This window comes from Ursus arctos, chromosome X (genome assembly GCF_023065955.2).
Source record: "Ursus arctos isolate Adak ecotype North America chromosome X, UrsArc2.0, whole genome shotgun sequence".
Lineage (NCBI taxonomy): Eukaryota > Metazoa > Chordata > Mammalia > Carnivora > Ursidae > Ursus > Ursus arctos.
Genome location: NC_079873.1, coordinates 5,053,687 through 5,070,671, shown reverse-complemented (window position 1 = coordinate 5,070,671; position 16,985 = coordinate 5,053,687). Strand labels below are relative to the sequence as shown.

General features: G+C 46.2%; 1 protein-coding gene and 1 long non-coding RNA gene across 5 annotated transcripts in view; one reads left to right on the top strand and one right to left on the bottom strand.

Annotated features, from left to right (window-relative positions):
* Positions 1 to 3,699, bottom strand: part of LOC130543298 (uncharacterized) — a 371,452-nt gene extending 367,753 nt beyond the window's left edge. Inside the window, exons 1-2 of one of the 3 annotated variants that reach the window (XR_008958550.1) lie at positions 3,531 to 3,693; positions 2,066 to 2,179 (exon numbers count right to left, since the gene is read on the bottom strand). This is a non-coding gene — a long non-coding RNA (uncharacterized LOC130543298). Of the gene's footprint in view, positions 1 to 2,065 lie in introns of all 3 variants that reach the window. The other 2 variants (XR_008958548.1, XR_008958544.1) reach the window with 2 other exon arrangements.
* PNPLA4 (patatin like phospholipase domain containing 4) overlaps positions 3,695 to 16,985 on the top strand; it is a 36,374-nt gene continuing 23,083 nt past the window's right edge. Inside the window, exons 1-4 of one of the 2 annotated variants that reach the window (XM_057309958.1) lie at positions 3,695 to 3,819; positions 4,980 to 5,172; positions 8,804 to 8,898; positions 9,059 to 9,194. In XM_057309958.1, the coding sequence (XP_057165941.1) occupies positions 4,993 to 5,172; positions 8,804 to 8,898; positions 9,059 to 9,194 (411 nt within the window). In that variant the 5' untranslated portion in view covers positions 3,695 to 3,819; positions 4,980 to 4,992. The remainder of the gene's footprint in view (positions 3,820 to 4,979; positions 5,173 to 8,803; positions 8,899 to 9,058; positions 9,195 to 16,985) is intronic. The other variant, XM_057309960.1, reaches the window with a different exon arrangement.

Sequence of the window (16,985 nt, the reverse complement as noted above, 5' to 3'; positions counted from 1 at the left end):
GAAACATATAGTACATTGGGAATATGTTCAATTAGAATGAAGCTTAAGAAATTAAATTAAATGAGCTTATAAGTCAATGTTAAATTTTAAAAATGTCTCTTTCATAGAAATAACTTGGCATTTAGTTTCTATGCCATGTAAAAAAGACCTATAGATTATTATATATTCCTAGACGCATCCAACCATAAATAAATTACACTTAAGGATGTTTACTTGGAAATGTTTTCAGATGTTATCAAACATTAGTTATGTATGCATATATACCTATGCAACAGAAAAATACATATAAAACATACAGTTTATGTATATTTTTTAAAAACTATTTTCCCATTTAGAAAAGATTCACTTAGGGACACCTGGGTGGCTCAGTCCGTTAAGTGCCTGCCTTCTGCTCAGGTCAAGACCCTGAGATCCCAGGATTGAGCCCCAGAGCAGGCTCCTGCTCAGTGGGGAGTCTGCTTCTCCCTCTCTCTCTGCCCTTACCCCCTGCTCGTGTGCGCGCGCCCACAAGCTCTAATAAGTAAGTTTAAAATCTTAAAAAAAAAAAAAATTCACTTAGTGTTCCTTTGAGTAGCTGGTTCTTCTAGCAAATTTCTAGAGAGAAAATGATCAGATGCAGTGGAAAAAGTACATCTCTTAGAACTGTATTGCTTGCAAGATTTAAAAACTCGGTTCTTAACTACCTTCAGAAAGCAAACAGAAAAGAGTGGGTGCAGTGGAGCAGTCAGGGACAATCATAGCTGAATCTCCAGGCTCAAGAAATGCCATCACACCTCACCCCTGCTTCTCTGTTTCTCAGCCCTGACTCCCCCTAGGCCGCTTTTGAGGGCTGGCTCCCTCTGCGTGGTGGCATTGGTGACTGCTTGTCCCTCTTTAGAGAGAGGGATCCATGGGAAGGGACGCGGCCTCTCTCTCTGGGTTCAGCTGGGAAGTTCTACTCCATGACTGCAAATGTGCTTTTCTCTGAATTCTATGGTGCTTTTAAAACAAGGGCATGCCAACATTGACTGTTATTACATGAGCCCCCCCCCCCCCGCCCCTGAAAAGGGCACTGCTGGGTGCTCCAAGAGCGTGGCCACAGTCCCCTGAAATCAGGATCAGCACCCGAGATTCCAGGAGGAGGTGACGGGGTGAGGACTCCCTGAAAAGGAGGGAGGACAAGGGTGTTGTAGGGGCAATGACAGTGTGCCCCACAGAGGCATCAGCATGTGTTAAGGTGTTAAAACAGGAAAATAACAGTACATGCAGAGCAGACTGGAAGAAGAGATTTAGACTCAGAAACGTTGAGAGAGAGTCCTGTCCTTGGGGCACAGGTGTGACAAATACCCCTTATTCTGTACCTCCTTATGGAATACACAATAAAATCTCGTGGGAAGACGCTGGGCACAGGGAAAGGAGAGTTAGGTTTAAACACTCTGTTTTCACGCCAGGTGTTTCTCTTCATTAAGGATCTCCTACTCTCTAGCTCCCTGCTCACATCCAGAGCACCTGTGTGGCTCAGCAACAGCACATCAGGCGTCTGTAATGATCAATCAACCGTCTCCCAGCCCACTAGAGTCTGCATCCCTGATGAGGAAGAACTGAATTCTTCTCAACTTTGTAAGCCCTGTACCAGCAAAGCGTTTATTATACAATGAATGCTTAATAAATGTTTGATAAATGGCTAAATAAAGGAGTTCAAAACTGAATTACTAAGGAAAACAGAGAAGCAAAAACAAGCAAATGAATTAGTAAAAAAAAAAAAAAAATGTTCTTAAAAGGCAATTACTGTATATCCACAAGAGTAATTTACTTAAATGCAAGATCCAAAACATATTTATTGATGATGTACCAAATGTTATGGCTGGCCCCTAAATCACAAAAACAAATGTGAATGAATCAGATATTCTTCCTTACCTTAGGGAGCTGAACGTTTTAATTAGCTGCATGTGAATATGATCAGGGGGACATGGGGGGAAAAGGAGAGACTAATTTTTAAGAGAGAATTTAAAATGGTAAGAATTAAGTTATGGAACTTTTTGAACACTTTTTCTGTGACACTTACATGTAGTAAAATTTCACTCACCAGCAGTTGTGGTAATAGTGGTGATCTGATCTTCCCTTTCAGCAAAGGCTCCTGTACTCCTGGGGTTCATCCAGGCTGCCCACTGACGACTTTTTCATCTTCAGAATCCACCTGCTGGCAGTGTCCAAACACAGGACACAGCTGCCGTGCTACCACTGGCCCAGCTTCTGACCTTGTGGACTCTGTCTGTCCCTAAACTTTCAATGTGACCGCATCACTGTAAGTCCAATCAAACCACCAGCTAGACCAGGGCCTTCACAAACTTAAACGTGCATGGCCATCAGCTGGGTCTCTCCTAAAATGCAGATTCTGCATCAGGAGATCTGCTAGGAGACCTCGGATTCTTCCTTTCTAATAAGTTTTCTGGAGGATGCTCTCATGGGAGTACCACAATCTTCCACAGAGTTACAGGACAGTAGGAGGATGCAAGAACCACGAGCTTGTCCTTCCTTATTTCCTCGAGGTACACTCCCCCTTCCCTTCACTCCAATTCTAATGGTAGCAAACAATTCAAGTAGCTGTGCCTTGCTTAAGCATTAGGGCGTCTTCAGTATCAACGGTCTAAGAAGACTATTTATGACAATGAAGAGCAAAATGTCTTCCTTAGTCATCACATCCAGGGCCCTCGCTTACAGCTAGTGTTGTGGGCCAGAGCCCAGGTCCTGGCATCCCAAAGACAGAGACAGAAAAAGCCCAGCGTACAGGCTATTTGGGGAACTCCCCTCACCTCCCTAAGGCAGGACGCTCACACATTTCTCGGAATTCTCCTCCGTAGCTTCAAAGTAAATCTGTCCTGAAACAAGGGGCCCTGGAGAACCTTCAACCAGGAACTCTGTGATTCCTCACGGCGTGATTAAGACTAGACAGGAAGGTGGCTGACAGGGTACTTGAGCGGGCTTGGCCACCATGTAAAGCTGGTGCTCAAGTCTATCCGGAGACACCGGCACCACCAAACGAAAGAGGCCGTCTGCTGAAGGCCTGCTATGGGGCAGGAGCTTTAGGATTTAGCACCCATTCAGACATTACCATCCCATTTTGCAGGTAAGTCACCTGAGAAGCTCTGAGAGGTTAGGCAACCTGCCCAAGGTCACAAAGCCTACGGAGCCAGAGGATGCGGACGCTGCCCAAAGCCACGTCCGAGCTTTCCAATAACGCCAAGGGAAAAAGCATATATAGACGCCGGAAACGCTACGAGGCCTCTGGCCACAAGCTAGCACGTGGACCCCGCCCTCGGGCCGGTAGGACCGCCCCTAGGGTGGGGGGGTAAAAGGAGAAAAACCACTTCCGGGAGACAGACGCGAGGAGGGACAAGCGCTTCCGGTGCGCCGCGAATAAGGGTCGTTCAGGGTCAGCAAACTCGGGTGAGGGGCCAGACCGTAGGTCGCGCAAAAACACGCGGGCGGACTAAACCGCATCGCTACGTATCGAAGACAACAGGACCGGAGACGAAACTGTTGTCCCTTACCCGTGCCCGGGGACAACCGGGACAAGCGTCCGAATGTGCGCCGCCATGTTGAGTCCAGTGCTTTAAATAGTATGGGCGGGGCCTAGCGGAGGCCTGCGTCAGCATGATGACGCCGAAGCCCCGCGCGGGTAGGCCCGCCCCGACTCCATCCGCGAGACCTTCGTGGGCAGGCCCTCCACGAGCGTGGGCCAGCCTTGATAGGCGGGGCCTTGTTGAGTGACGGCCAGGCCCCGCCCCCAGGGAAGGGCGGGGTAGCAGTTCAACATGGAAGTGCCTCAGACCTGCATTGGTAGGGCGGAGCGTGGGGCGAGCGTGGGGCGGGCGCGGGGCGGGCTCTGGGCCGTAGCGGTCGCTCCCGGGGGTGGGCGGGTCGGAGCAGCCCCCCCAGCACCCGGGCTGGTGCGGCTGCGACCCCCGCCCCGCCGCCCCCAGGCCCCCAGGGCGATGCTGGGCCTGCGCATGCCTGCTGCCCGGATGCTGAGCTCCCCCACTCCACTCCAGTCTGCAGAAATTAAACCTAAACCGGGGCTCGGCTGCCTCGGCTGAGCCTCCTCCGGAATAGAACAAAGGTCTTAGGCCCCTAAACTCGAGGCCCAGGCTCTGTGCCTCACCTGAACTCCCCGGACTGGAATGGGGGAGGGGCAGGGGGCGGGGAGGAGACCCCGGGGGCATCCAGGTGAGCAACGTTGTGGCTGTACGATTTCCTCCACGTGTTCACATCGGGCCCACTGAGGCTTCCGGAACACGGTTCCATCGTTAAATTGATCACAAGTAATCAGTTGGTGCGGATAACAATTCTTGGAGCCTTCAATTGCCCTTGCCAGTCATGACCTTAGTTTATCATGAGAAACTAGGCAATGAAATAAATACATTGCCTTGTTGAATAATAGCTTATTGCATTATGGAATAATTGTAAGCACCTTTTTTTTTGGTTTTGGGGTTTTAAAAAATAACATATACTGATGCTTGCAATGGAAGTGTGGGGCAAGGGAGGCAGGGATTTCTCCTGAAATGTAGTGATGCACTTGCAAAGAGCACGTATGTCTTTTTGGAATTTGCTAGTGTGCAGCGATTTTACCTTCCACCATAGCAGCCGTCCCCGAAAAAGTTTAAAGAAGATCAAGAAAAAAAGACTAAATGCCTTGCCAATTTTAATTTGTTGATCTGTTTCTTGCCGGGTAATCAAATAGTCGATTGCATAATCTATGTGATGACTACAGAGGGCATTTAACTTTTTAAAATTAATACAACTGTATCGGGCCAAGATGAGAGTGTAAAAAGTTTCCTTGAAAAATTTGCCTATTTAATGACACTTTCATTGACGATACTGTGTTTAGCACAGAGAAGTTATATTAAAACAAAGTCTTGGAACGATGAGGCAGGAGACAACACACCACGTGTAATAAACGCCACCAACTTCACAGCATTTTTGTTTTCTGTTATCATTAGTGTCGCAGCCCGAATGAAGCACATCAACTTATCATTTGCAGCATGCGGCTTTCTGGGCATTTACCACTTGGGGGCAGCATCTGCACTTTGTACACACGGCAAAAAGCTCCTGAAAGAAGTCAAGGCCTTTGCAGGGGCTTCTGCGGGATCCTTGGTTGCTACCATCCTGCTAACAGCACCAGAAAAAATAGAGGTAATGAAGTAGTAACCAGGCTGCGTTCCTTGTCCGGAAATTAACACCGAGCGACGGGCAGGGAGGTTAGCTCTACTAAGTTAACTGCAGAGAAATAATCCTTTGCCTGGGTAACAGAAAAGCTTAAGACTTTTCTTTCAAAATTTAATTCTTACGGATCTGTCTTCTGGATTTCGGAAAGATTATTTTGGATGACAGTGAGACAAGGAAGTAAAATGCCTTTTTTAAATTCCTGAGTGTGTATTTAGTCTAAAGATTCCAGCTCTGTTTCTTTCAAGCAAAGGATATGTCTTCTTTTTCTGGTCATGAGAACACCAGCCCTGTTTTCAAGGCCTGGAACACATGGCCGATAATGCTTTGTTCCCTCCCATTTACAAGGAGGTGTATAAAGAAAAATGTGGACCAATAATTTCTATTAAGCAGAATGATACAGAGATTTTGTTTGTTTTTCATTCTCACAGTTAAAAATTGTGAATTCCAAGCAGCTTATCCAGAAGTAATGAAAATAAGCCTTCATTAGGTATTACATCTAATGCAATCTATGTTGTAAAAATGTTTTCTGCTTCTAGAAAGCATTTATGCATTTGCTGACTGGGAGAACTGTCTCCCATAGGTGCAGAATATCCTACCCATTCATTACTTACATACTCTAATGGCTTTGAACAATAATTGAATAATAATTAACACATCCATGCCCAAGAATAAATTTAAGTCACATTTGAAATGTCAAAACCACAAAATTTTAACATCCAGAATCTTGTTCTCATCATCTAGGATGAGCTGCTTATGAAAGAGAAACTGGATTTGAGGCAAGTCGTATGAGAATCCACTTATGTTTTCTTCCTGTCTTTGTACAGTTGCTTTATTGAAAACTAGAGAAGGGATGCAGTGCCGTACAGTTGCACAGAGTGAGAACCCGAAAGCAGTGAATGTAGACGTAAAGTGTGAACACCCCCCAAGCTAGCAGAATCCTACGGGTTAGACTGCTTTCCAGAACTCTTGAGGCTGGTTACTCCTGAGGGGTTGTTTCCTCCTGTCAGTGCCATCCTTCCTTTAGGTGGGGCAAATCCTTAGCTTTGCAATTGAATAGACCTGGTTTCAGATCCTCAGATTTAGAAACGTATTAAGTGTGATTTAGAAGTAACGTGATCTGGAAATTCTGCCAACATACAGCCACTTAACTAAAATTCTGTGATGTTCAGACACTGATGGTTCCTCTGGATTTGAGACTTGATATCATATTTAAGTCAGATTACCTGTTCTTGTATCTTTTTTTTCAGAAATCGGAGACCCTGTTGTATCATATAGTTGTGTTGGTACAATTGGGTGGGTTGTTGGGTTGGTAAAGGGCAGGACTTACTGGGTGCTCACACTGGAAGGTGCAGAATGATTCTCTGTATTTACCTGGAGCATGCTCGTGTCTCCTTAGTCAAAATAAGCATCCTCATTTCTCCTTTGTCAAAATAAATTTCCAGCCAGTTGACTTAAGGTTATTTTATTTCTTTTCTTTTTAGCATTTGAAATACATCAGTTGTAGGATTGCTTTGAGATTTTTAGCAAACTGTTTTCTACTTATTCACATCCATGTTAGCTCAGCTCTTGCTGATGGTTCCTCGAGCTTTGTGGTGTTGTGACAAATACGTGAGTAATTAATCTAGTTCTGAGCTTATGCATGTATAATTAAGAGGAGCACCTGATGCCGGGTGTATTTTAGGTGGCAGGCAAATTTAGACGTCCATACCTAAGAGCTTAGTGCTGCAAGCCTCTTCTCAGCCCATAATTTGCAAGGCATGGTGTTAGATACAGTGGGAACACAAAGATGAGTAAGTCCATTGCTTAATAAGTTTCCAGTCTGGTCAGGGGAGTGTGTGTCTGTGTGTGTCTGTGTGTGGCACACACGTGTGTGTGTGTGTGTGTGTGTAACTAAAGTTAATACAAGAAAGTAGGTTAAGTGGGCAGTCTGGCCTAGTAGAAGGAGCACACATTCCCGACAGCAGGGCCGTGTCCATTCACCACCTCACAAACACAAATCTGCTTGTCTTACTCCCCCTCCCTTCCCCTCCCACCCCCAGGGCTCTGTTTTGACTTAGGACAGGATCCAGATTTCTTGGCCTGCCTCCCAAGACCCCCGGTGACTTAGTTCTCTCATGGCTCACTGAGGATGACTTTCAGGTCAGTGCTCCTTGCTGGCTTGTGCTCACAGTTGTCTCTGCCAGTCTTCCTCATCTACGCCCCCCCCCCCCCCCCCGCAATCTCCTGTCCAGCTCCTACTCACATTTTAGGTCTCACCCTGATGTCTCGTTGGAGGGAAGCCTTGGTTGATGCCCCTATCTTAGTTTTTTGTTTCTGCTACAGTAAATGACCATAAACTTGGTGGCTTAAAACGACACACATGTATCGTCTTACATTTCTGGAGGTCATAATCCTGCAAAGTTCTCACTGGGCCAAACTCAAATCAGCAGCAGGCAATGCTCCCTCTGGAGGATCTGGAGGAAAATCTGTTTCCTGGCGTTTTACGGTTTTTGGAGGCAGCCTGCATTCCTGGGCTCAGGGCCCCTCCCTCCATCTTTAAGCCTTAAACACAGCATCTTCCCTTTCTGATACTCCAGCCTCCCTCTTTCACTTACAGAGACCTTGTGATTACATTGGACTCACCTAGATCATCCAGGATAACCTCCCCATCTCAAAATCTTTAACTTATTCACATCTGCAGAATCTCTTTTGTCATGTAAGGAAACGTTCACAGAATCCAGAGACTAGAATGTAGCCATCCTTGGGGGTGGGAAGCTTGATTCTGCTTACCGCTCTCATACTGCTCTGGGATCTACGCACTGAGACAGTCCTAGGTCTCATGAGGGCAGGGGCTCTTTGAATCTCATTCCACCTGAATCCCAGTGCCTAAGACCCGGTATAAGTTGCATCATGCATGAATTAATAAAGGAAACATAGACCTGGGTTCAGATCCTAACTCTGCAGGAGTTTTGATGAGATATTGGGAAAGATGTTTAATCTTCCCAAACCTCAGTTTTCTTGTCAAGTGGGGTATTATACCCACCTTGCAGGGTTATGTGAAGATGAACTAACAGAAGCTACGTCAGTGAATCCCAGCACAGACGCCTACCCTCCTCACTACTCAGAGACTACCAATGCCCAAGACCAATGCCCAAGACTCATGTCCAAAGACAAACAGTAGTCATCACGACTCCTATCTTGGTCATTGGTATTGACATTAGTAATCGGTACTGCTGTAATCGGACTGTTTCAGAAACCACAGAATTGGGATGGGAGAGGAGGTCAGTTGTGCTAAATGAGAATCAGAATTGAGCCTTTAAGGTTTTCCCAGATGTGGGTGAAGCCATTTGAGGTGGTTTAAAAAGAGAAGAAAGGGAAAAAAGATCGGACTTGGGAGAATGCATAGCTTGCCTAGGGACTAAGAATGGTGGGTGAGGGCCAGGTCTGGTGGGGATTCACGTAGCTGTGAAGGAAAGGGGCACCAAAGGAAAGGCTAAGGGTTGTGTTGATAAGATCTAGGGTCCAGGTGGTTGGGTGATGGCCACAGGATTCTGGAAAAACAAGGAATTTTTTTTTTTCTTTACAAATTATAGGTTCACCTATTCATTTCCTTTTTCAGGAATGTAACGAATTTACCTACAAGTTCGCCGAAGAAATTCGAAGGCAGTCTTTTGGGGCAGTAACACCTGGCTATGATTTCATGGCCCGATTGAGGTATATACATGTATATAGAACATTTCCCCCAAAGCACATGAGTGTTGGGGACGCTCTGTATAAACTGTGGCATGCTCAGCTCAGCTTTCTCCCTTCTAAAATATTTACAAGGCGTTCGATAATTCAAGGTGAATAACGCGGGTCACTTTATCTTCTTCAGAAACGGAATGGAGTTGATTCTCCCTTCCAACGCTCATGAGCTGGCCCACAACCGACTGCACGTATCCATCACCAACACCAAAACCAGAGAAAATTACCTGGTCTCCACTTTTCCCTCCAGGGAGGACCTCATCAAGGTAACACAGCCTCCTCTCGTGTTAGAGCAATTCAGCAAGGCCTGATTTAATTACTTCTCCCAGACAAGGAGCACGACCACGTTCTCTAGATCCAGGGTTTCCTATCATGCCTGAGAGAGGGTGAGTGCGCGATAAGTGTTTGATGAACGGGTTAACCAGTGTCTCTTAGAGGCCACCTCGGAGGCTCCCAAGACCTCCCGTAGTGGTTCTATGTTTTTCCCATGATTGTCAGCACGTCCCCGTGCACCTGGGAGGCAGGCTGCCCGTGTGGCTGGGTAGCAGCACTAAGTGCCTTGAATGACATAGCTGGTATCTCCCAGTTCACGTCAGGCTTCGTACACGTGCTGTCTTATTCAGTCCTCCGCAGGCCTTCTGTACATCAGGTAGGACCGGTGTGATTACTGCCTTTGTACTCTTTCCTGCTTTTAAAGAGAAGAAACGGGTGGAGAGCTTTTACGTGACGTGTTCGAGGTCATAGCGACTGCCTGTGGCAACGCATTCTGGACCCTAGGTCTGTTGACTTTCCAATCGAATGTTCCATTTCTTCCTCTCATTTTGTTTTCATGCATTTCTGTCCAGACACATTTGAAGGTTGCTCAGTTGCGAATTTATTATCTCTGGGAAATACTTTGGCTAGAGTTGCAAATAACAGTGTGCTTGCTAAGCTAATACATCAAATCTTTGTAAATTGGAAAGAGCGCGTTTTTCTTACAAAAGCTGGGCAGTTTTTTCTCTGTTTTCCCTTTGGTGGGAATCACGGCCAGCTTCAGATAATACAGAGAATGTGTGTTTGGACACAGCAGTGGGCGATGGATTGAGGGTAACTGGTGAAAGTTCTGCCTGAATTACTTGATAAACGCATTGATTTTTACTGTCGAGTCTAACTGTTGGAGTTTTACTGTGTGAATGATATAATTTGAAATACCTAATGAAATGTTGAACTGACAAGTAAAATTACTTTGTGACTTAATAGATTAGAATATTTTTCCTTGGTGTGCTGACTATGCCGTCTTGCACTTATAAATTAATAGTGTTTCCATCTTAGAAAAAGACATTTTTCTATAATCTCGTGGAGACTTGCAAACTATAAAGGGAGGAGTTGGTCAGTCCATGCCTGAGTTGTCACCACCTGCCAATGTCAGCAGAGATACGGGGGGCTGTCCGTGTGCTGGAAGGCCTCTTCTGGCTGGCGGGCAGTAGGACTGCGGTCACTGTGTCAGAAAGCAGGAAGCATTCGATCCAGTTGTTACCTGCTCATTGCATCCATCCTTGGCTTCCATCTTGACAGTAGCAGAGCCCCTGGGGTTTCCCGTAACCCCTCCTAACTTACCCATGACTGTTCACATACTACGTAGTTTGCTGCTTTACCCATTTAGTGTTTATTGTCCGTCTTCCTTCACGAGAGTGTAAGCTCCAGGCGGGCAGGGGTTGCTCTGATTTGTCCACTGTGATAGTCCCTGCGCCATCAATATGGCATCAGCCAGTGAATGGGAATGGATACAGAAATGAACGGAGGTGGATCTGTGACAACGGCTTCATTGAGAACAAAACAAAAGAAGGGGCGTGTCGGTGACTTGGTCAGTTGAGCATCCGACTCTTTTTTTTTTTTTTTTTTTTAAGATTTTGGTTTTTTATTTGAGAGAGACAGAGCAGGAGCAGAGAGAGGGAGAAGCAGGCTCCCAGCTGAGTAGAGAGCCCGATGTGGGGCTCGATCCCAGGACCCTGAGATGAGGACCTGAGCCAAAGGCAGACACCTAAGCCACTGAGCCACCCAGGAGCCGGGAGCATCCAATTCTTGATCATGGCTCGGGTCTTGATGTCAGGGTTGTTGAGTTCAGGCCCCACATCGGGATCCACACGGGGTGTGGAACCTATTTAAAAAAAAAAAAAAAAAAGAACAAAGCATCTGGATCCTACATGTTGAATGTACTTAACAGAATAAGTGAGCTGGTCAGTGGCCCAGCTGGGACTACGGTCCAGATGTCCAACGTTTTGCTTGATGACATCACATGCTGGATGAAATCATCCCCCTCTCAATTCCTTTCATGTGGCAATGTGACTGGCTGAGTGGTGGTCTCCAAAGATGCCCACACCCTAATCTCCAGCACCTGTGGATATGTCACCTCCCATGGCAAAAAGGATTTTGTACATATAATTGAGGTAAAGATCTTGAAATGGGGAGATGACCCTGGATTATCTGGTGGTTCCAACCTAATTCCTAAGTCCTTAAAAGCAGAGATCTTCCCTGGATGCCAGGCACCATTGCTCATTCTGAACAGTCATGCTAGAATATCACAGAGGTAGTAGGTGCTGTGGGCCATCCCCTGACAGCCAGCAAAACAAAGGGGTCCTGCAGCCAGTAGAAGTGACTCCTGCCACTATCTGAACGCGCAGGAAACATTCTCCCCTCCAGCCTCCCAGACGGAAGGTAGCCCTCCCAACACCCTGGTTTTAGCTTCCCGAGAGGTTCTGGTTGCTACACTGCATGGTAAAAGGTACGCGTTTGTTACTTTAAAGCCTCTAAGTTTCTAGTAATGTGTTACAGCAGCAATAGCAAACTATTGCAGTAAGTAAACATGATTTTTTTTCAATTTCCTTTGTTTTGGATAATAACTATTCAGTGAATTGGTATAATTACTTGAGTTCATTGAACAGAAGAGAAATAGTTGACACAAATGTGTAATATCTTGTAAGGAGAATAATTGAATAATTAACATTTATCCTAGGTTATACAAGAAGCATTTTAAATATTTAGCAGAATGCTCTAACCTTTTTCAGAACTAAAAATAGGAAGGATGGATAGTTCCTTGACGGCAGACAGTGGCTATAAAATGTCTGAAATCCATGCCTGGAATACTCAAAAGGAGCGTTTAGTTCAACAGTTAAGACTGGTGGAGACTAGCAGAGGGAAGAAGAAAAGGCATGGAGGGGAAAGAAAGCAAACTCCCTCCTGGGTGGGGACATCATCTGCTTCTGTGCTCTGAGTAACAAAGAGTCCAGTGGTGCAATGCCCTGTCTTCATGCGGCAGGATGGCCATTCTGACCACCTAGTGCAGTGCTGAGGGAGAGGAGGAAGCCGCCTGCCAGCCCTTCCACTTCCCTCCCTCACGGGGAGACGGGAAGCCTCCCAAAGCCAAGAGGGGAAGCATCCCCACAGTGCACACTTGAGTCTCCTGGGAACTTTGCATACCTGGCTCTGAACACACAGCCTTGGGTTTACTTCCCAGTATTTGAAAATTCTGGAGGTGATAAAGACAGACAGAGACAGAGAGACTGAGGCCAAAACCAGAGGTAGAGGATGTCAGGTATCAACTGGTAGCTAGAGAAGGAATCTGGGAGCACTAAATACTAGGGATTTCAACCACCATGTTGCATTTTATACCCATTTTATCATTAACTTGTTTACTCCCTTTCAAACTAGTGTTTTTATTGTTTTTTTAAACGCTGGGCTCTTTATTATCTACCAGGTGACTGCCACCTTTAATTACAAACAGGGTGTCTATGTATGTTAAAGCATGTGTGTGCATGCGTGTATGTATGTCAATTCATTTGTGTGTGTGTGAGTGTGGGGTGTGTGTGTGTGTGTGTGTGTGTGCTCTCTTACAGTAATCATATTTATGCACATCTCTCAACATTCATATCTAGGTCTGCCATTTCCTGACAGTGTCCCCCGGGGCTAATTATGTTTGAGCCTCAGTTTTTCCAACTGTGAAATGGACATAGTAAGTCAATCTCTGTTACCATGGAGAACAATGGAATAAAGCAAGTAAAAGTGTGTTTCAGCAGGAAAGCCCTGTGTGCATGTTGACTACAGCCAGTATTCAGTAAATAGTCAACATATCTGATACTAAGCCACACACGTTTCTGGTCAGCATGCCTGTATGAGTCAGTCGTGAAATGGGAAGTGTCACAGCTTTCTTTCTGAGCAGGAAGATTTACCCTTTCTTGCACATTTAGTGCTCTCCCTGTGTGTTACTTAGCCTCCGTGTTCACAAACAGTGTGCTAACCTACACGTACAGTATCTCAGGAAATGAATTACTACCTCGTTTTGCCATCTTTTGGGGCATGTTACCCCTCTTCACCACGGGTTTTCTTTTATAAATGTGCGTTTCTGTGAGGACTCCTACTTAAATTATATTAATTAACTTTGCTTCTCGTTGCACGAAAGATGATTCTTTCATTTGATATCTGCAACGATAGTTGAGTGTTTTCTACGAACCTGTGTTGACCAATTCTGTGGTGCAAAGATTCCCTTTCTTCGGGATTGGATTTCCATAGTGTTCTGAATCTCGCGTGCACAGTGATGTAACTCAGTGCTATGATCTGAATGTCTGCAGCCCCCCACGGGAATTCGCAATCCCTGACGGGACAGGATCAGGAGGTGGACCTTTGGGAGGTGAAGAGGTCATGAAGGTAGAGCCCTCATAAATGGGATCAGTGCCCTGATAAAACAGACCCCAGACAGCTAGCTCTGCCTTTCCGCCTTGTGAGGACACAGCGAGAAGCAACTCTCAGTAGGCACTGAATCTGCCGGCACGGTGACCTCAGACGTCCCCGCCTCCAGAAATGGGAGAAAGCAGTTTCTGTTGTGTAGAAGCCACGAGGCTGTGGTAGTTTTCTCTAGCATCCCAAATGCATGAAGACGGGAAACGGGTACTGGGAAGTGGGGACGCTGTGGAACTGGGTAATGGACAGAGGCTGGAAGAACGTAGATGTACGTGCTACAAAGAGCCCACATCGCTGTGAGTGGACCTTTAGAGATGCTTCTGAAGAGGACTCGGACAAGAAAGAGGCGAGCTGGAGACAGAGCCGCCATCTTCTCAGTGACTCCCTAAGGGCCTGTGAGCAGAATGGTGGTAGGACTATGGACAGTAACGCCATTCTCATGAGGTCTCAGAAACGAGGACAAGGTCTTGGACACTGGAGGAAAGGCCCTCCCTGCTATGAGGTATCAATGAAGGCTCCTGGTACTTTCTGGAAGGTACAACTTGTCAGAGTAAAAATGGGTATTTGATGAGGCCTCATTCTAAGCAGAGTGTTGAAGGAGCTGCCTAGTTTCTCTTGACTGTTTATGTGAAATGCAAGAAGAGAGAAAATGACTTAAAGATGGACTTGATTATCAAAAGTGAGGTAGAGCTTAAAGATTTGGACCATTCTCCGCCTGTCCTTATTGAAAAGAGTAACAGCGTCTTTAGAACAGAACTGGAAGGTGTGGCCAAACGGACACCTTAAGGGGAATGCTGTCAGCTATCTAAAGAGAAGCGAGGACTATTGTCCAAGACAATGGAAGTATGACCCTGAGGCACTGCACAGATCCTCAGGGCTGCTCCTCTCCTGAGAAGCCCAGAGTATAAGGGCAACGTAGACACACTCACTTCTCCCTGGACAGTCCTTCCCCGCTCGGAGCCACAGCAGTAGGGCCACTGTGGAGACCCCAGACAAGAGGCAAGTTCTGGGGAACTTGTGGCAGGACACTCAGAGGTGGGGCCCCACCCCTGCGCAGCAAAGCTTCAGAACCCGGACCCTGCCACCACGGGCCTGCAGGACGGGACATCAAGCCAAAGAGGATTATCCTCAAGCCTTAAGGTCTAATGGCATTTGCGCCCTTGGGTTTCAGACTTGCTCTGAACATGTTACCTCTTTTTGCTTTCCTGTTTCTCCCTTTTGGAATGGGAATGTCTATCCTGTGCCTTCTCACCACATATTTTAGAAGCACATGACATGATCTCACAGGTTCACAGCTGGAGAACAGATTGCCTCAGGATGAATGGTACCTCGAGTCTCACCCAGTTGATTGAGATGATATTTAGGTGAGACTTGGAACTTTAAACTTTGAGTTGATGCTAGAACAAATTGAGACCTTTTTTTTGGCTGTTGGGAAGGACTGGATATATTGTGCATGCAAGAAGGACATGAATTTGGGGGACCCAAGGTTGGAATGCTATGTTTTGAATGTTTCTGTCACCAAAATTCGGGTTGACCCTAACCCCCATGAGATGGTATTAGCAGGTGGTGCCTTTGGGAAGTGATTAGGTTATGAAGGCAGAATACTCACGAATGGGAAGAGTGCCCCCTTATAAAGCGACCCAGAGAACACTCTTGCCCCTTTGGCCACAAGAGGACACAGTGAGAAGATGGGAAGTGGGCTCTCACCAGACACGAGATTTGCAGGTGCTCTGTTCTTGCACTTTGCAGCCCCTAGAACTGTGATAAATGTCTGCTGTTAAGTCACCCAGTTTGTAGTATGTTGTTACAGCAGCCTGCATAAGACGAAGATGCTCAGGGCTGTTGGTGGTGGTATCCTCCCCCTCCCCCCCATTCTCTATATACCACTACAAGACAGGCATGTGGTCTTTGGATACTACTTTGTCCAGAATTTACTCATGCCAAGTCCGCCCCTGCTCCCCAGTAGCGACTGAGCCAAAAGAGGGTGACACATGTGATATATGCTACCGTACAAGTAGGAGATGATCCCCAGATGGAAGAAACCTTTATAGACTTAGACCAGAGCCCCAAGAGGCCCCCTCCTCCCAATGCTTTGCATTTTGTTCTCCACAACCAGAGAGATTCATTTTGGATACCACACTCTTTTTTTTTTTTTTTTTTTTTTTTTTTTTTTTTTTTGCGGTGAGTTGAGGGGCAGATGAAATGTTCCCGAGGAGGATGAAATCCACTGATCATTCATGGCTGTGGGTCGGTTGTTGTCAACAGATCAACCTCAAATTGAGATCCTATTTTGCAAAGGCAGACGGTACTTTGGTACTGGAAGAGCCTAGCACTTCTGTTCGGTGGAGCGTGGATGGGATTGTTGGCACAATTTCTCAGTGCCTTGGATTCTTCATAAGTTGGAATCCACACTGAGCCACCTACCGCACAAACTGTCATGAAGACCACGTGTGTGGAAGGGCGTCCTCAGGTCCTCTTGAGTACCCACCGGCTCAGGGTCTTGGACCTTCTGACTCTTCTCCCATGTGCCATGGGTGTGTGGCAAGTCCTTTACTCGCGAGCCCCTTTACACAGTATCCCCTGAAGTCTGGGCTGTTTTTCTTCCCAAGGAAACGTGCCGTCAGGAAATCCAAGCACATTTTAATCTGAGCCTTCAGCAAAGTGTGATGAGGGAGGTAAATCCTTTGTTTATAAGACACTCGTATGTCACTAGCACAGCTGAGCAGAAATGATTTTGAAATTAACCATGCTGAGGAACGGCGCTGTTGGCCACTTGTCTGAATTAGGATCCGTCATTGAATTCTTCATGTTTAAAACCGATGGACATATGTGGTCTGAGCTGGTCTCTCGACCCAAGTGAATGCTCGCTGATCTATATTCCCAGGAAAGCTTTCGTGCAGAACCACGTCCCTTGGGGGATGAACGAGCCTGTCTCCATTGCTACCATGTCCTAGATTTCTGCACACGTGGCGAGAATGCTCTTAGAGCAAGATCTTCTCACATGTAGCCTTCTGAAGGTGAAATAAGGCCTGAATTTAAGATTGGTCATTATCTTGGGAAGACTGGGGAAGATAAATTTGAATCTGTCTTTGAATTTCAACTACACCAGCAGGCTCTGAATAAACAGCCAGATCCTCATTAAACCCCACAGCAAACTCTAGGCATAAATGGAACTTGTTGGGAATGTATTCTCTAAGGGAGCCAGGCCACATAATTTCCTAAACACCCCTTTTCTATAAAATGTGAAATGAAAAGAGCTAGTCAGAACGTGTATTGAATATGCACTTGGCAGTGTTGGTACAGTTGCTGCAGGAAGTCACTGTTATTTTTATCGTTGTATATTT